Here is a 19306-nt window from a genome sequence, read left to right as displayed (position 1 = left end):
CCACCAGCACCAAACATAATGATACAGACTGCGTATATTCGCTCCCAAGCGTCTATTCTCATTGCTTCTGATGAAACAGTGGGTAGGACGTCCCGTTGGGTTCACTCCCACCTGATCCAGGCCCTTGATCCGATCAAGGGCCGCCAGCTGAGGGCCTTCAAAGATATCCCGGCGGGCACTCGTATGCTGGTGGATCGTCCATACGCCATCATTCCTGTCGTGGATAACCCTGCCACAAACGATGATCTCCTCTGCAGCAATCGAGGTTGTAATTGTGCACTTCGTTTCAAAGTGAGCCGAGTATCATGCCCCCACGGTTGCGTGGCAGATGTGGCCTGGTGCAGCAGTACCTGCCGAGACGCAGACAAAGCCTACCACAGCTTTGAATGCAATTGGCTCAAGCGCTATGCAAATTCAATTCGCAAGAAATGGGGCGAATACGTCTTTGGCATGTCGTGGCTGATAGTGCGAATGCTGGCCTCGCGGCACATTGAACGCACGATCCAGCATGACACGGACACAAGCTCCACACATGGTTGGAGGCACGATTGGTGTGGCATCGAGTTACTATGCGGATCTGTTGATACCTGGTCTCATGAACAGGTCCGATCGTGGACCTTGTTGGTCAAAAAATACCTGCAAAATAGCGCTGTCCTCCCCCATGGATTGACGGCCCAGCAAGTGCTACATTTGATCTGTCAAGAAGAGGCCAATTCGTTTGGTCTTTACCCCCGAGAGACAGGTATCTACCCATGTCCTCAGCCTCACATCAATCGAGGAGAACAGTTCGCTGCTGCTGTCTATCCGCTTGCAGCCATGGCCAACCACTCGTGTATACCAAATGTGAGTCTTTTTCTCCTCATCACCCATCCCCGGCTTGCCATCTGCCATCGATGAAACTAAAGTTGGAAAAGATGATACACAAACCAGACGAGTATGGTCATATGGTCTTCACCGCCTCAAAAGACATCTTGGCTGGCCAAGAATGTTGTATATCATACTTCGACCTCACGGAGTATACCGATCTGACTTCGCGCCGCGAGCACTTGCGCAAGTCCTTCAGGTTCACCTGTCAATGTGATCGTTGTGTATCTGAAACCCCTGCACATGAATTGAATGACTGGTCGGTAATGCCCTCGATGGATATATGAGCACTGTTGCGATGGTTGGCACTGTCGACTCCGATGCGAAATTGATGAGCTTACTCGCAAAGTTTCTATACTGAGAGCTGGCAGGCTCTTTGAAAAAACAAAAAAAAAATTGTTCACCGCCTGAAACTAGTCACCGAAAAGACTTAAAATACGACTCTTAGACATGTTTTTCCAATTATCCATTCAAACTTGCTGAGCGATTTAATGTAGACTAGGCGTTCTTGTACTCGTGTCCTTTGAGTATACTGTAAATGCTAAATCATAGCTTTCACCAGTCATGCAGAACACTAACTGAGCGCACATGCTTGTAAGTCATCCAAATTCATTCTCGTAATGACGATATCCCAGCATGCTTAATTAGGATCACGTACAAAGGAGATTGAGCAAAGTGCACGTGACCTTTTGCACTCTTGAGAGTTCCATATTCAAGGAAGTCTCGTCCCTAACACCACATGAGTGACAATCACACTGAGACTCACCTGAAAAGGTGCTCATCAGTCTATTTGGCACACATTGTGAGCAGGTATTAGATATCAGGCCCTTAAAACAAACGAATCGTCATGGCAAGCACTATAGCCTTTTTACAGTTCAGCATCTAACCCATCACTCACGAGGTGCTGCCCTTGCCCTTACCCTTACAAAGAAATATGAAACTGACCATATGCGCAGCAAATTACCTTGGTCGCTACAAGTACTGGCCAGTTGAGTGGTCAAAACTTTGCTCTCACGTCTTGAACCGAAGGAGGCTATCTGCTGAAATAGTCCTAAGCTACCACCATCATTCGAATGAAGGCTTGGGCCGCTTAGCGAATCGTATCCGCTCTCCACATGAGCTACTAGCTCAGACCGTTGCATTCGTGTCAATGATCTATGAAACCTGGTCAGCGATCTCCGTTTCGTCGAACGTGAAAGTGAGAGATGATTCGCGGCCGATGATCGGAAATTAACGTCAACCTTAATGAGAATCCTCTCTCTGTGCGGTCATGTTCCGAGGCCTTGTCGTCGACAAGGTGAACCCAGCACAGGCAACTACGTGCTTTGGATTCGAGAGACTACTAGAAGACCGGCAACTCTGACATCAATCGTTTGATACAATGTCAAGCTTACAATGGAAGCAATCAACTTGACCTAATTGACTTCAGAAAATGGCAAGCGAACCTAAAGCTGCTTCCGCGAGATCGGCCTCCAGTGGTAGACGCCGGCTCACCTATTCCAGCGCTGACTAACCGAACGTTTTCCCCCCTCCCGTTCTATCCACGTTCTACATCCCCGATCCACTGGCATTAAGTAAACAATAATCTCAAATCATTTCAATCATCTAAACCTTCCCTCCCTACTAACTTCTACAAGTCACTCAAAGGTTCGCAAGCGCATTGGTCTACTCACCCGGAGAATTTTCGAGATGGTTCTCCACCGGTGCGAGGAATGCGGCAAAACGTTTAGGAAAACCGAACATTACAAGCGGCATCAACGATCCCGTGCGTATTCTACTGGATTGACGTGACAATGAAGAAATTTGCATGCTGAATCATGTTTCAGATACGAAGGAGCGCCCATATGAATGTCAAGACTGTCATAAGCGCTACTCCCGCAGGTAAGATTCGCTATGAGACCCGAGGGCCGCCCATCTCTTGAGCCTTAGGGTTTCCTCTCTTTTATTCTTCAAGCCTCAAAATTTGACCAAGATGACACAGTGATGTTCTCAGTCGGCACAGGAGGGCTCATGCCCGTCCGTCTCATGATGCCTCTGGTTCTGCGGCACAGAATGACCCTGCGCTGGGACCCAGCCAGCCGGCGCCATTCCTCGTAAGCACACCGCAGCAATTGCAAGGCCCAGAGCATCAGGCATCATTGCCATCAGCTGGCGGATCCGATGCACATCAAGGCTCTGGATCCAACCTTGACACATTGCAAAACGAGGTGGTGCTTGATTCTACCGGCGCATTGCCATCATCGTTCGCCTTTCTCACAAACGTTTCAGTACATCCAGGTCACGAGTCCCCTGCGAACGGGATGACCTTGGGTGCGCAGCAACAGGCCTACCTGGAATGGAATAACATGTCCGCAATTGACCCAGCTCTTCAGCGGCACGACATGTTGAATCCGCGCGCTCAGGCTCGTACGCTAGAGCACCCATTTCCCTCGCTAGAGCAATGGCCTCGGCAAACTGCCGAGAGCAGCTCCCCGGGCGGCTGGTCAGAAATATGGCGGGACAGAGACCCCGGCGTTACTAGTGGAAGCGTGGATCTAACTTCAAGCGACCATATCCGCAATGTGGCCGGGAGATATCAAGCAGGTATCCCCGTGGAACGCTTCGAGAAAGTAAAGCGCTGTTGGCTTGCGCCTCCAAACCTCACGGGGCGTTTGATGAATCGCTTGTGGATTGACGTTGTCGGTAGCCCCTCAGATAACTTGCTATCAGAACCCGTTGATTATGCAACGGGGAGAAGCAGTCCTTTTCAAGAATTCCATCGCAGCATCGATGAGAACTGCAGAAGACGTTTCCAATCGGTCGTCGGCCAAAATTTCGCCTCCCCTCAACTTCAGTCACCCTCCCATGAGATGAAGTCATCATTGTCAACCGTGTCGTCCTCCGCCACTGCCAATTCGTTCCCTCAGGCGGAGATCTTCGACATGGCTCTTGATCTCTACTTCCGAACGTTCCATTCTCTGTTACCTTTTGTGCATCTTCCGACTTTCTCTGCTAAAAGCACAAGGACGCCCTTACTGTGGGTGATGTGCCTGATCGGTCTGATGCTCATGGGAACCGAAGGGGCGACTAGCTTTGTGTCGAAGAATTTCAAAGTAAGTCCGAAGTCAATTTGTGGTCGCGCATTCGAGATGATTAAACTAATTCCTGGTCTAGCTCACACTCGATACAATTATGGGCGATTTAGCCCAATGCACTGTGGGCGCTGAACAACCAGCAGCTGCTATCTCAACCTTTGCCACTGCTCTCCTGTTCCTGAATCTCGCTGTGTTGACTGATGTGCGTACTTCTTTTTCTCTAATGCTGTGGCTCGTTCTGACACTAGCATTTGACAGGAGAGAACTCACCTCGAGCAGTGTCAAATGCTTTATGTCAATCTCATGACGGTGAGTGCCAAATCAAATCCCGAAAATTGATGTGCCCAAGCTGACACCTCTTGAAATTTTTTTGTTGCAGATTGCGCAGCGGCACGGACTATTTGCTGCCATCGGAGGCCAACCTATCGAAAGTAGAATGAGCGATGTATCCCCTGACCCCGATACAGAATGGAAAGCGTGGTCAAAGATCGAGACTATGAAGCGGATTATTATCGGGTTGATCCTCACAGACTCGTGGTATTCCGCGCTTCTATCTACGAGCCCGATCATTGTACCAGATTTTATTCAAATTCATCTACCCAGTGATGAGTCCCTCTTCTCCGCGCCTTCTTCGAGTGACTGGAAACAACTCATCCATGACGGCAAACGAAACGTGATGCCGACCGTGCTAGCGCCCTCTGAAAACGTTGACATTCCCAGCCTTGAAGGGCACATGGACGAGTTATGTGTTCAGACTGTTCTTGCGATCGTTCAGCTTCGACAGTCCGAGGCTTACCACCGCCTGCTGTCCAATCGAACGAGCTCTCCGCTTGCACCCTGCAATACCTATGCGATGGATGGCCGTGCGCGATGCCTTCCTTCCTTGGAAGCGCAGATCATCAACAGCTACGGCGAGGCGATGGACCGATCAAATCCGAATACGATTGTCATGTGGCACTACATGTGCATGACGCTGACCGCTGATATTCGAATGTTCGAGTCTGCTGCAGGACGAGACGGTCCTCATCCTGCCCAGAAAGCCCTTGACGATATTGCCCAATGGTCGCGTACGGCAGCAGCTCGACGGGCATGTCTTCATGCAGCACAGATCTACAAGGCCATGTTTAATCGCAAGGCATCAGAGTACCCGAACTGTCATTCTGTCTTTTCACTCTTTCTGGCCGCACTGGTTTTAGGCCTTTACACATTCATGGCCCCTCCGCCTTCTGAAAATGAATCGTCCAATGTCGGATCCATCGAACTGATGGGCGATGTTAACTGGCAGCAAGTGGGCACAGAAGGATTCACAAGCTTCTTGGAACCGCGTGGAAGCCAATCCTACTCTCCTTCCAGTGATCCGGCTGTGAGCTTCATCCGAAATGGAGGGACGATGTACATGCAAGGTGTTCCTATCCAGGGAGGCTACCAGCCCGCACGGCGAGTCATGCTCGATTTTGCAAACCTGTTACGCAATTCGGGGAAGTGGAGTGTCAAGAAGTTCTCGTATGTACTTCAGATTATGAGCGATGTCTTGATGGATGTTGAGTGAGAGTGATGTGCCTTCTTTGCCCTATTTCACCCCTTTGAGTCTCCATTTTGTAGCGTTGGCATATGTACAACACGAACACGCCTCATGTTTTTCTTAATGTTGGTTCTTTTTCGTTTCATACCCGGTGGCTAATGCTGACACCATTGTTGACGCGGGGGACCATTGATGAGCCCTATGCACTTCATGCTTGTTCCAAATACCTCCTTGAATATTGTTAAAGCTTGATCTGGGAGAGCAAATGTCCTTCGAGAGAAACATCAACTATTTTCCATTGAGAAATACCAAAACTTAACCAAACTCACGCTAAATGCATTTTCCAAAAAAGGGCGAAGTAATGCGAGCCAGACTAACGGTAGAGAATATCATCTACCATTTCCCCAATTGCTAGACTGCTTGTCAAGCCCGGGCTCTCAATACCCAGCAAGTTCACGAATCCCGGAAAGCCCTCTTCTTCTTCGATGATGAAATCTTGAAACCCCTGGCCCTTATTCACCGCACCACCTCGACCTAACTTGGGCCGAATACCACAATAATCCAAAGAGATCGCTGAGGGATCCACACTAGGCATGTAAGACAAGATCTCGGGAATGGCCTGCGCCAGACGGGCGTCGTTGGGCTTCAGATCATGGGGATCGTCAACCCATTCCACGTCCGGTCCGAAGCGAATCCGCCCACCCATATCGAGTGTCAAATGCGTTCCTAATCCACCGTGCCCGGGCATTGTGACGGGATACACCAGCACTGAGGTGCGAGGCTTGGAAGCCCCGTATGAGAAATAAGTTCCCTTGGCAAAGTAGGGCGTGCGGTGACGCTCTGGTGGAAGTACGAGGTTGTTGATCGCACAAGCGCCATGACCGGCACTGTTCACCACCACGTCCGCGGTGAAGCTCACCTCGGACCCGTCCTCGTCCGACACGGCTGTAATCTTGTACCCTCCACCGACGATCGGTTCCAGGCCCGTCACTCGAGTCTTGAACACGCAATCTCCGCCACGCTCCTCGAAATCCCCTTGTAGATACGTCATGAGCGAATGACTGTCTACGATGCCGGTTGTCTCGCTCTCGACGATACCGGCTTCGGCTTTGACGTCAGGTTCTCGCGAGGCAGCTTCGGCTGTGCCGATCAGTCGAGTCGGGACGTCGCCGAGAGACTGGGCATGGTCGTGAAGTCTCAAACCCGCTTCCCATTGTGCTGGAGTTTGCGCGACGATCCATTTCTTGGTGTTGCGATGTGGGATAGCATGCTTGGAGCACAATTCGTAGAGAAGGTTCCGGCCGCGGATACAGAGCTTGGTTTTGAGGGAATCAGAGGGATAGTAGAGGCCGGCATGGATCACCTGAGATGAGAATCATGATGTTAGTCTCATGTGTGACTGGGCCAGGCCTCGTGGGCTTCCCACTGGATTTCAGTAGGTCCAAGTCCGTCTCACCTCGGAATTGCGACTGCTGGTCTCGGTGCCCGGTGCATCATGTCGCTCAAGGAGAAGAGTAGAAGTACCTTCGCGTGCGGCTAATTGCCTTGCGACTGCTAAGCCGACAACTCCAGCACCGATGACCTTGTTAGAGTCAGCTGGTAGCTCTTGGGTCTGGATCGAATTCAAGATGATCGCAGAACTTTGCAAGTGTGGTCTATGTGGCGGCGCGCAGATGTTCACTGACCGCGTGTGTAAAGTCTGCGCATCGATTTTGCGTAGTCGAAAAGTTATGTGGCCAGGTTGACCTAAACGTAACCCGACGCATCAACATCGCGAGCAATGATGAGATACGAGTTGGGGCCGCGACCGGCGGAGAGCTGAAGCGTAATTAAGGCGGAAGCGCCACGACGGAGAGCACGCCGATCGCCGGCCCGTCCGAGCCGCGGTGGATTTACCTTGAGACACCGGATGAAGTGTTCTGTACAAGAGCTAAAAATTGAGTGCTATGGGTTTGTCTTAATAAAGTCAATGCACAGCATTGTCGCCTGACGCAGGGCTTGCTCTATTCAAAAGTATGCGACCGTCTACAATTGGACCTGAAGCTGGGTTGCCTGTTGTACGTGACGACAATACACGACAGAATATGATCCTCGACGCAATGCGATCAGGAGCGCTTGCTGCAGTTCTTGAGCATCTCGTCAAAATGCTATAGAAATCAGTCAGAAGACGGTTTTCTCGTTTCCGGTCATTCAGCAAAGAACAAAGTACATACCTGTCGCTGCTCAGCAGCTAGCTTTCCTTTTGTGTCCTGTGTGATTCATGAGCGGTTGCCTCAGACGAAGCAGGGTTATACATGAAACATACACTGATGATGGTCATGATCAACGAATAGTTGTTTAATAAGAATCGTTCTCTTCGTTTCGCATCCGTCCCATTCCGACTGAGTTTGGTCAGAAGGGTATCGAATTCCGTTCGGAGACGAGCTAGACTGTTCGCAACCGGCTCGTCATCCCCGGCGTCACTGCTCAAAACGAGGATCCCATGCAGTAGCTGACCAAAGCGCTGTGTCAGGAAATGCGGCGCTGATGAATGTTTGAGGTCATCTCCACCGGCAAGGGAAAGAGCAGAGACGGCGCTGCGTCCGGTGTTGGCGCCGGCTTTCTTCAAAGATTCTCCATGCATATCCATGATGACCTGGAACCGGGGCCAGAGGTGCATGTTGATCCCATTGATATACGAATCGGCCACTGGTATCTTACGTCGTTGGAGCTCAAAGGCTGAATGCTGATTGAGGCGCACACAGATCAGAACACCCAGAGAGTCGGTGGTGTTTTCAATTAACTTCTTGGTTAGAGTTTGACCCAACGTGAAGACAGGCTGGAAGACTTCTATCACTTTGCGTGAAATCTCATGGAACGAGAAAGGAGAGAAAAATTCAGTCAGAAAAGAGTATTCCGCGGAGACGTTGTCTACCAAGGCCACGTTATAATTGCGGAATGGCACCTCAATCCCATGGTATGAGGAGTCCTGCTCCGCCAGGTAGGATGACAGAGCCTGTTGGTTGCTGTTTCGGAGAATGTCGATGCGTCGACCAAGGGAAAATGGATCATGAGCCGCTGACCCTGCTCGGCCACCCGGGAGAATGTTACCGGAGCGATGGGACGAAGAGTCGCCTCCTAACACCTCATTACGATCACTAGGGTAGACCTTGATCTTCTCGAGCGCTTGCAAATAGCGCGTGAAATTGGACGTATAGTACCAGCGCATCGTGTTAATGTAAGCCTGAGCAATTTCCCCAGCGAGCGTGGAATGCGCCTTGGACAGATATGTATAAAGATCCTTGAATTTTACCAGTCGTTGTTGCTGGATGATCTGGGAATTGATATTTGGTGATCGCATGGCCCGGATTTGGGATACCAAATAGTCTCGAATTCGCTCAATGGCCTGCTTTCAGGTCAACCATGGGTTCCCAGACCCCTCAGTCAGTACCATGAAGATAGTTCCTGCTCTACGTACCTTGTTCTTCACATCGACCAGGAGCGGCCGCACGTCCTCGACCGCTTTCAAGCCATTGGAGGAGGACGCTTTCGCTTCAATGCTACTTGTGCGAGCATCGATCTCATTCAATGCGCGGACCCACTGTTCATCGATGGGACCTTCAACAATTGTGCGCACCGTTTTTGGCGAGATACTGATCTCTTCCAGGGCTGGGCCTAGGAGCCGCTCCACGTTTCGACGGTTCTCCAGCATCGCATTGAGTTGCGTCGACCGTCTTTGCAGTGTCTCAATCTCCGCCGAGACGGCCCCTAGTTCCGCCTGAAAATCGTTCAGGTACTGCTCGACTGACTTGGACACATCATCGCACCCGGTAATGGCCGTGTGGAGATCTTGAAATCTGCCTTGCTCTTGTTCGAATTGCTCCACGGTCTGCACACTGACCTGGCTATACTTGCTGTTCCGCGATCGCTGTGATCGATCGGCTCTGGCGACAAATGCTTCCAAGCTTAACCCGTGGAACTCGATCGCATCGATCAGCTGTGGTGGTTTCGCATTCTGGGGTATTGAGACTGGCGCGTCCGGATGCCTCGACTGCCGATCGCCAATGATTTCATGCAACACTTCCGTGGGCTCTGGCACGTTTGTTGGCCGGGGTCGTTGTCCGCTAGTCTGCCTCGGCCTCATGGCATTGGGTGCTTGACCTGTAGCTCCCAGTGAGGCCGTCGACTCGTTTGGGGTGACGAGAAGGGACGTCGACGATACTCTAGAGCTGGCACGCGGACGACCACCGTAGGGGCCCTGCGCCAGCTGGGAGGAGGATCTCCGGGGCAGTGACGGTGCACGATTCATGCTGGACGGTGTGGACTGGCCGGAGATGCGGTCGCGCCACATGGTGCATGGACGGCGACCAGGCGCATGGGAGAGCAGTCAAGGTCACGAGACGATGCGACTGGATCGAGCGCTTCACGTCGTGTCTGTGACTATGAATGTACCTATGATTCACAATGGCTATCTGCAATCATGACGGGGAGCTGTCGACATGGTGAGACACTCGGACAACCCTCTCTAGATACGCAGTGAATCGATGATGGCAGGAGTAGGAGTCGGAGTGTTGACCTACCAGGTGGTGCTGTCTTCCCCTTCTTGCTTAGACTGCTCCTGGCCCGAGTCCACCGGACCCAAATAATTTGCCCCCAGAGGCACTAAGCCCGATCAGGTCGTAGCGACCAAGCCCCCCACCACAAAGCCTTTTTTCGTCGAAGATTTCTTCTCCTCTTCCTAACCCTCCATCTTGTTACATTCATTCCCTTTTTTCCCCTATCTCCTTCATACCCAACATCCTTCACCATGGCTGACGAGGTATGCAAACTCCCCTGAAAACTTACCCGCTCTGTGCGCTTCCACCCAAACATCAAATGCCTCTCCAACCTCTCGACGGGGTCCTTGACCAGCCCCGCATCTTGAGCCCTCCCTCTTTTTCGCCAAAAGTCCAACATGCGAGCCACCTCCCGAGAGGCATCGATGGGAATCCTGCGGATGCGCATACATGCCTTGCTCTTGCAGTGGATTAACTGACTCTCTTCGATAGCATGACATGACCTTCGAGTCCACCGACGCCGGTGCGTCGACCACCTACCCCATGCAGTGCTCTGCTCTGCGCAAGAACGGTCACGTCGTGATCAAGGGCCGTCCCTGCAAGATCGTCGACATGTCTACCTCCAAGACTGGCAAGCACGGTCACGCTAAGGTCCACCTCGTCGCCATCGACATCTTCACCGGCAAGAAGCTGGAGGATCTGTCTCCCTCTACCCACAACATGGACGTCCCCAACGTCGCCCGCAAGGAGTACACCCTCGTGAGTGCCAACCCTTCTTCGGCCGTGCGCCGGTTCACTACCCCTCATCCGCCAACCTGCAATTCCTCCCCTCCTTTTTCTCCGTTCCCCTATATCGATGCTTCTTGCTGACTATATTCAATCTAGCTTGACATCACCGACGATGGTTTCCTTTCCCTGATGAAGGATGACGGTGACACCAAGGACGACGTCAAGCTCCCCGAGGGTGACGTCGGTGCCCGTATCACCAAGATGTTCCGTGAGGAGGATAAGGAAGTTAGTAAGTAGTCCTCAGGGCGTGTGAAGTGGCGCCGTGATTTCCCAACGTTCGTGACAATCATCACGTACTAACGTCATCTTTCCCCCTTTCCAGACGTTATCATCCAGACTGCCATGGGTGAGGAGGCCGCCATTGAGGCCAAGGAGGCTCCTAAGTCCTAAACGAATGTCAGGTCCTTGGATCTTTCACATCTTATGTCAACCGTTATGTTTCAAAAATGGGATTAAGCTCCCCAAAAACTCATCTTCAGTGGTTCAATGGAGGACAGAGTATCCTGGAGAGGTGACTTCGTTATATGTTGCTTCTAGGCTTGTCCATCATCTAGCCTTGGATGTAGGCTGGACCGACGAGAAGAATTGCTCTGGTTGGCATCATGAGTGTCGTCACAAGGACAATTCTTGAGTCCCAGCATCTCATGATAGTGTGATGAATGATTAAATCCGTAACTTTCTGTTCGATGACAGTCCTCGATGTAAATGACCTGGTATTCACTGCATCCGCTGTAAAGTTGTCACGCCGAGCTGGCAAAACCCTGAGATCAGCGAGCGGAAGCCCTGGATCTCCGGCCTCGTGCTACAATTTTAGACTTGACCTAGAATCACTCCGTCACCAAAAGCTTATCAGTTGCCATTGGTTCACGTGTACATTGCGCGCGAGTGTTTAAACAGAATCGAAATCCATCAAAGTCACGGCACAGGATCGTAGATCAGCTTGGCACCAAAAGAGACGGCGGTCGCGAAGGCAGAAGGCAGAAGGCAGAAAAAAAAATTCGCGACGCTCCCAGCCACTGAACATCAACGCAACCGGCATCGACCATGCATTGCTGATTACACCGCCAGAACAGTATGATTATATTGCCTCGGGATGGACTACGTAACCCGAGGGGTCTGCGGCCAAGAGGGTTGTCGCGAGCGACGATATTACCTAGACAACGGGCTATGGTTCTGTAGGCGCGGTCATCTACAAGAGGTATGTAATCAATCCTGTGTCCATGCTTCCATCAAGATGTCACGGGTCCTCCGAAAGAAACACAGTTTTTTTCTTTCTCACAAACATGAAAAACAAAATAACAAAAAAAACAACACCTGAAATGAACGTTATTAACGTTCGAGGTAGGGTAGACAAATTGAAGAGGATGCGGACGATTTCGGCAATCAGGGAAAGAAGCATCGTGTCAAGAAAGACAAGGAAGAGAGATCGCGAAAGAGTATGGTGGCTTCCACAAGAGCCCTTAGCCCATTTGAGCTAACTCTGCGCTAGCATATCGTGGCCGGAAGGCGCATACTCTGTTTCTACAAGCCTATCAATTGATTTTGTGGAAGCAATCCCACGCCCTGGTGCACAATCATGGCTTCCCAGAGCAATTCGAGGTATGACCCGACCCTGCGCTTGAATCACGATAGAAATGTCACTTATACCTCTCAGGTTCTGGTGCGTGATCTTTGGGCCCTGCGGCTACAAGACTTCGTCCTTCGAATCAACGCAACAACAGACGACGAAGAGGATGAAGACAGAGAGTTATTCAGCTCCCAGCCTGAGACCGATAGTTCGGACGATCTTGGGTTCAAGTCAAACTCTGGGCGATATCTCGCGTGGCCGCGGCTGCTAGATTCTCTCGGCCTCTGCTATCTGGCAGCGATTTTGATGCGCCTGCCTGTTTCTGTTAGTGACTTACACCGGTATGAAGTTCACGCGCTTGGGTTTGTAACAACATTCACTAAGATCTAAATGCAGGCTGGTCATTCGTCAAGACATTCCGTATATGAGAGCTGTGAGGTCAATCCCGCTTGAGATGAGGGATAAACTTCCTCCCGAGCTGTTGGCGAGACTCGAGGTGCATGTGAGTAAACAAGTGCATCAATTGCGTTGCAACTCGACTGATTTGGCGTCTTCAAGCGATTGCCTCGATTGGAAACCCTCCACCGCGCTGTTGTTGATCTTGCTTTGCAATACCAAAAACGATTCGAGATTACGGTGCCACCTTTGAACTCATCTACATTGCTCTACCGACATTTGAGGAGGCTGGCACTCCCCAGTATGAATCCTTTCCAAACCCAACTTCTTTCTAAGGTCTCGCACTAATGCGCATATAGTCGATATATACGAAAGTGTTCAATTCTTGAAAACCCTTGTTGGTTTCAGCTATGCTTTCAACATCGGGGGATCAAGAGCAAAGCTCAAACGCGCGCTCGATCTTCCCGAGGTGCAATTAATGGCGCTCATTGTCATTGCAACTAAGTTGATTTTTCCATTCGACGATTTGACCAGATGCCCAGCTACAACCAAAGAGCCTGCTACGCAAATCATGGACTGGGCCAGATGGGCTCGCGCCCAGGCTCATTTTGCTTACCATGAACAATCTCATGGAAAAATTGCGAACGAAGGGGCCATCCAGCTCACCGATAAAGATGTGCTGACAATGGCACCAAGTGAACTGGACGACTACATGGATTGGTATGAAAGCAACTGGCTAGATGCATCCCGATCAACGAATCCTGTCGCAGACATGTTTCCAACCTCCCGCACGATCGAAGCCCCCGCCCCTCCCCAGGCTGTAGCACCATCTACTGTAGCAACGGGGGCCAACCCGGAGGAAGCGCTTGACTCACTCCTGAAAACGGTGATGCAGGGACTGAAGACAAATGTGCCAGACCCGGAACTGGAAGAGGATGGCCGCCGGCCAGGGTCATGGTATTGGCGGTACCGATGGGAGGCACAGCTCCCAGACACAGCCAAGCAATTTTACGAAATAGCGGCTGAACTTGCTGCTGTCTCGCTGCCCACTCTTCTACGCGCAGTGGCTATCACTGAGTACAGAATTGCCAAAACAATTGAGGACAAAAGACGGGCGGAGTATTTCAGCCAGGCATTTGATTCGGATGTGGATGCTCATGCGGATGACGACAGTCTCGACGGCATGGACAATCTGGACGAGCAACTAACTGGGTTAGCAGTGTGAGGAATCAAATGTCCGACAGCATCCGTATGGAGAATGCAGGTGGATCAAAAATGGGGGATGATCCAGATTTCCTTATCGGTGCTTTGCTGGTCAAGAGAAACTTCGTTTTTGAGAATGTTCCAAGTAAATGATTGTCAAACAGCGAGCCCTTGAATTCGGGAAGTCAATGATTCAGCTCGCGAATTTCCGTGGCTTTGGTGCGCAATACAGCCCAATCACTTTTGTGAGAATCCTTCCTGTTCACTTGTTCATCAATAATTGCCGATGACCTCAGAAGCTCAGACCGTAACTGTTATAGATCCAAGGCACTCCAATCGCGGGATGATGACACGAGATGAGTCACGTGATATACCCCAAACGGCCATCACTAGGGCTTAGGGTAACCCCCGTTTCCCAGAAATCGGCCCACCTTGGCTAAGCGAGAAATCATCAAATTGTCATTGCCTCCTCCGCCTGGAACTCAGCGAACGACTGCCGACACCAACGAAAACTCGCAACCAGTACGTTTCGCCAAAAACATTCAAATGTGTTTCTACGCAGCCCCCAATGCCGAAAGCTAACATGCCTTTTTTTCCGCGTGTTTTTAGTGCAGATGTAGGTCTCCCCGAACGTTTCGCGACTTCCGGCTACCTTCGAGCGATCACAACTATACCCACTCGATACGGACATGCGACTTTGAAACCGCACGATGGAAATGAATACCAGAAACTGATACAGCGCGATATAGTTTCGTCAAGACCCTGACGGGTAAGACCATTACCCTCGACGTCGAGTCGAGCGACACCATCGACAACGTCAAGACCAAGATCCAGGACAAGGAGGGCATTCCCCCAGACCAGCAGCGCCTGATCTTCGCCGGCAAGCAGCTTGAGGATGGCCGCACCCTGAGCGACTACAACATCCAGAAGGTACGGACGCCCGATCGGTCACTCGAATCTGATGACGACATGGAACGGCACACCATGACATTGGAAATCACACCGTACTTGCGATCTCGTGATCTGCATCGAATATGTTGTCATCAGATTTTGAACGAACTTGAATCGACCACTTTTTAGGGACCCGCTACAAATGGTGTACGGCCGGCTAACGACGGATTCAATCTTCCAGGAGTCCACCCTTCACCTCGTCCTGCGCCTGCGTGGTGGTATCATCGAGCCCTCCCTCAAGGCCCTCGCTTCCAAGTACAACTGCGAGAAGGCCATTTGCCGCAAGTGCTACGTACGTGATCCTCGTTTCTTTCTCGCCCGTGGTCCATCAGAATACGGATAGGCCTATGCGCCGCATTTGATCACGGTCGCTACCCTTGATTACTGGCATACCTGAAACTGACATCCCGTCTCGATAGGCTCGTCTTCCTCCCCGTGCCACCAACTGCCGTAAGAAGAAGTGCGGTCACACCAACCAGCTCCGCCCCAAGAAGAAGCTGAAATAGACGATTCGCTTTGTTGGTGTTGCGCTCGGTGTATTGTGGTTCAGAATCCAGGTCTGGGGTTTCAACAGGATCGCGACTCGGAGAGGTTACATATGGCGTTAGAAATGATGAAACAATCACAGCCACAGTCATACTTATTCTAGTTGGCTCCTCCCGGCTTGCAAGTCGCAGTCCGCTCAATTGAAGTAAAAGTTCAAAATATTTCAAATGACTTACGGCTTAATGAGTCTTCAATGCTCTCTTATCCGCTGGTGCTCCAAAGACTTTCTGATTTCCTCGCTCGTATCTGCATCCTTTAAATCCGGTAGAAGTAAACCTGACACTCATGCGCAATACAATCACCAAATTGCTTTTGTCCCCAAGCGCGTCCGGGAAATGACGTTTGATGCGTCTAGACCGTGACTAATGTCAATGTTGGCCCGGGAGGGTGAGAGATCTGGTAGTTTACCTGCCGAACCCTCATTTGCACGCTTTCACTGCTTCTGGGCTTTGTAGATTCGCCATCTAGTAAAGAGGGCAAACATCTGTTTCGCGTTGGATTCTCATCTCGCCCCGGCGATTCCTAGCCTCAGGTGGTCTGCTTCAGGGCTTGATACTAGGTTTTTTTTGAGCTTACTAGCATGTTGATGGACAGCTACTGGATTTTATTCGAGTTCTACATCAAGCCAATTGAGTATTGTGGTTTCACGTATGAGAGCCTCGACCGCTGTAGAGCACGAGGTATTGGCCAATTCATCCAGACGTCACTTCACAGACGATTCATCAACGGGTTAACCATTTGTTAAACATGCTACCAGAGACCTCGCTCAACAGAGAAGCTCGGCATATCTCCCAGTGGACCAAGGAGCAGAGCAGGTTCTCTACTCAACAGCGGTAGAGCAACCTCACGATCGCTGCAATGGTGATTTCATAAGTATTGCGAGTACAGCATTCGAAGTGTTTCTTCGCGAAAAGCTTTCCTGCCTATAATTACAAAGTCTCATAGCATCATGCTCCGCTTCTCGCCCTCTTTGTTCTTCTTGGATACCGGACTTGCGTGACTGGAAAGAGAGTCAGTTTCAATCACAGAAATGGCCGAGGACTTGACTCACGCAAAGAAGAGGATCTTGATAGCAATGGCCAGGCCGGCATGCAAAGCGACGACCAAGATCAACAAAATCTTGCTTGCCTTTGCGTCTGTCGCGTTCAAGACAGGATACAAGTTTCGCAAGAGGAAAAAGGTGGTCCAGGCAAAGCCAACGCCAACAAGCGCCCAGTTCAGCGCGGTCAATGGACTCCAGCTGACAAGAGCAACTCCAATCCAGACCAGGTTTGAGTATCCGTACAGCGCCCAGCACTCAATCAAGTCTGCTGTTGAGCTGCCAAACCAGCGAAGCGCTCCCCACAAGGCAATCGGCAGAATTCCCGTATAGCCGTAAATCAACCCTGCTGCGCCAGACAGTAATGTGAAGTCATACTCAAAGTGCTTCTTATCATTGTTTGAAAGCCACTGCGATATGGTTCCAGTGAGGAACAGAATGACCACTACAGTCGTTGCAATCCAAACAGGACCGTACAGGTCGGCGTTGCCTTCAAGAACGTCAAGAAAGTTTGAGCGCGGGTACAGTGTGGCTATGCAGCGTCGGAACACCTCATTCGTGTCCACATCAAAATATTGTTCATAGTAGTGGAGTGACCACCAGCTATGCTTCGTCGGCGTACCGCCAGGAGACCGGTCGCGACGGCGCGAAGAGCTGCCGCCTAGGAATGGAGCCGAATCGCCGTGGACCTTGGCGCTGCGTTGATCATTCTCAAAGTCTGTGGACGAATACTCGATTAGTAGTGCATAAATGATACCGAATAAAGATCTCAAAGCTCTGCCTAACGAGGAGCATACTTGATGGGTGGAATTCAAGGTCTTCCTGCAGGTCGGTGTGTCCCAAATCACCCTAGCGGAAGTAGGTCAGAGGTTGCCTTAACAAGAGATCAAGAGGGATAGTTTTATCACATACTTCGGCGTCCACATCTACGACTACGTCGTAACCACGATTCGCCATTGTCGGTAGAGTTGATGGTTGGTGAAGAGAGCTGGAAGTGCTGCTGGGGAGCTGGAAGGTACGAAGCGACTCAAGCGAGTGACTGAGTACACATCAGCTTTCCCCGGCGGAGCGCCACATTTCCAGAGCCACACCTTGTGGGGACCGAGCCCGGCCCCATAAGCTGCGTAGACCGTGGCTTGTGGCTGATCAACATCTATCATGCGCGCTACAATCCATCATTATAGGCTTTTTATCCCACAGGAATTTTCGCATGAATGGTCAAATTCATCTGGTATCCTATTTTACAAGTCCAGACCAGGGTGTCTGGTGATATTTTTAGAACTGGAACATCGCCTGGAGACGGCTAGCGTAGAGCCACAGCGTCGAGTCGAGACCGTTCCTGCGGACATAGACTGATACGACGCCAACAACAACTGCCAAAGCCACGGATCCAATCGTCTTCCTGTGCTTCCACGCGTAGTCGAGCGCTTCCTTCCGTCGTTCCTCGCGTTGGATCTGGCGGGCCTGTCGATGAAACATCTGGATTGCTTCGTCAAAGCTCTGGGGTGCGGTAAGGTCATGGGAGGTCTTGAGAACGCTGTACTGAGGGATTCGTTTCCATGCACCCAAAGGCAGAGATTCTGGAGGATGAGCTTGAAACAGACCAACTGCGCTCGAGATCAAGTCGTCTAGATTCAGCGGGCATGGCAGTTTAGACAACGTGAAGTGTAGCATTTCCGGCTCGTCGTCAGGAATCTCGATCAACTCCTTTTTACGAGAGAGAATGATGGCCGCGAAGAGATAAATAGCAACCACTGGCTCCTGGCCGAGAAGAAAATCGAACAGACGAGCGATATCGCTGTACTCTTGAATGTCATGCGCGTACAGCGTGAGCGTTGACGCTAGGGCAAAGAATGGTTGGATATTTGCAAGGTGCTCCCACAACGCAGGGTCAACAGTGCTGACAATGGCAGGAATCAATTGCAGGTGTTTGAGCGCCGGACTGAGCGATGGAAGCATGTAGTCCCGGATACGAAATATCGATACACGGGCCATTGCCTGTCTAGCATTGTGTTTACCCAGCACTAGCAACAAAACTTGGGCAATGTCATGATATCCTTGAAAATAGCACAGCATGGGGTAATTTCGCAGGACTTGCGTGATGAGTTCTGAAAGTTGGTCCTTCTTTTTCGAAAGCTCTTCCTCTGACACTGCCAGGATAATTAGTTCCCTCCTAGTAGAGGATCCCACGAAGGAATGACGCACCATTAGGGTAGTACACGAAGGCACGGTTGACATCGAGATGCACTTGGTCTTCATCCGCATGCCGTGGTAGGTCGAGGGAAGGTTTTAGGTCCTGCGATGATGCGAGTGGAGTGCATTGCAGAAGAATTGGCCCTGCTCTCAACTGTTACTAGGAGATACGGATGTGAAATACGGCTTCACCATACATGCTCGTTGCCTCAGGTCATCGTTCAGTAAGCCACCTTTACTTGTGGCGTGTGAGACTAATGCTTTCACATCCTGCTCGTCACAAGCACGAATGATAGCAGTACTTTTTTCAAGTTGAGCCTGGGCAGGACCTTTCGAATTTTCCGCTCCAGCCGAGGAGTCGGGTGGTGACGGCGTCGTCTCTTTCATTGGCAGATCCGTTCTTTCGTGAGCACTGCTTGCATGAAGATATGATGATTCCATGATCGCACCGGAGCTTACCGAGTTCTCCAATCATTCAGAAGACTCCAGTCTGTACTGACAAAGAAATTCTTTGCGATGTCCGGGGAAGTCTGCTCTAAGCTTTTCTCGGTCGTTTTCGGCACCTTGGTGCAGGAAGCTCTCACACAACGGCGAAGGCCTTCTAGTCCCTATGTGGAATTTGGCAGT

General features: G+C 50.9%; 5 protein-coding genes across 5 annotated transcripts; 2 read left to right on the top strand and 3 right to left on the bottom strand.

Annotated features, from left to right (window-relative positions):
• Positions 1-18: 18 nt before the first annotated feature.
• Positions 19-5487, top strand: POX_e06884 (uncharacterized protein; the record flags this gene model as incomplete). Its single annotated transcript, XM_050115697.1, has 7 exons — positions 19-843; positions 2512-2629; positions 2691-2745; positions 2846-3956; positions 4018-4140; positions 4197-4247; positions 4318-5487. The coding sequence occupies 7 exons, from the start codon at positions 19-21 to the stop codon at positions 5485-5487; spliced, it is 3453 nt and encodes a 1150-aa protein (XP_049968157.1).
• Positions 5488-5833: 346 nt separating this feature from the next.
• POX_e06882 (uncharacterized protein) lies at positions 5834-9790 on the bottom strand (the record flags this gene model as incomplete). The annotated part of the gene is made up of 5 exons (XM_050115696.1): positions 5834-6823; positions 6917-7042; positions 7674-7709; positions 7766-8845; positions 8918-9790. 5 exons carry the CDS (start codon positions 9788-9790, stop codon positions 5834-5836), a joined length of 3105 nt encoding a protein of 1034 aa, XP_049968156.1.
• Positions 9791-10246: 456 nt separating this feature from the next.
• POX_e06880 (uncharacterized protein) lies at positions 10247-15407 on the top strand (the record flags this gene model as incomplete). Its single annotated transcript, XM_050115695.1, has 14 exons — positions 10247-10258; positions 10488-10754; positions 10881-11013; positions 11107-11167; positions 11964-11982; positions 12130-12220; positions 12274-12383; positions 12439-12692; positions 12748-12853; positions 12910-13048; positions 13107-13959; positions 14700-14954; positions 15031-15193; positions 15321-15407. 14 exons carry the CDS (start codon positions 10247-10249, stop codon positions 15405-15407), a joined length of 2550 nt encoding a protein of 849 aa, XP_049968155.1.
• A 979-nt stretch (positions 15408-16386) lies between these two features.
• On the bottom strand, positions 16387-17443 carry POX_e06879 (uncharacterized protein; the record flags this gene model as incomplete). The annotated part of the gene is made up of 4 exons (XM_050115694.1): positions 16387-16447; positions 16499-17204; positions 17284-17335; positions 17399-17443. The coding sequence occupies 4 exons, from the start codon at positions 17441-17443 to the stop codon at positions 16387-16389; spliced, it is 864 nt and encodes a 287-aa protein (XP_049968154.1).
• A 318-nt stretch (positions 17444-17761) lies between these two features.
• Positions 17762-19120, bottom strand: POX_e06878 (uncharacterized protein; the record flags this gene model as incomplete). Its single annotated transcript, XM_050115693.1, has 3 exons — positions 17762-18636; positions 18692-18823; positions 18877-19120. 3 exons carry the CDS (start codon positions 19118-19120, stop codon positions 17762-17764), a joined length of 1251 nt encoding a protein of 416 aa, XP_049968153.1.
• Positions 19121-19306: the final 186 nt, after the last annotated feature.

This window comes from Penicillium oxalicum, chromosome V (assembly GCF_001723175.1).
Source record: "Penicillium oxalicum strain HP7-1 chromosome V, whole genome shotgun sequence".
In the NCBI taxonomy this organism is placed as follows: domain Eukaryota; kingdom Fungi; phylum Ascomycota; class Eurotiomycetes; order Eurotiales; family Aspergillaceae; genus Penicillium; species Penicillium oxalicum.
Note: the sequence above shows the minus strand (reverse complement) of the source record. Positions and strands in the feature narration are given on the sequence as shown.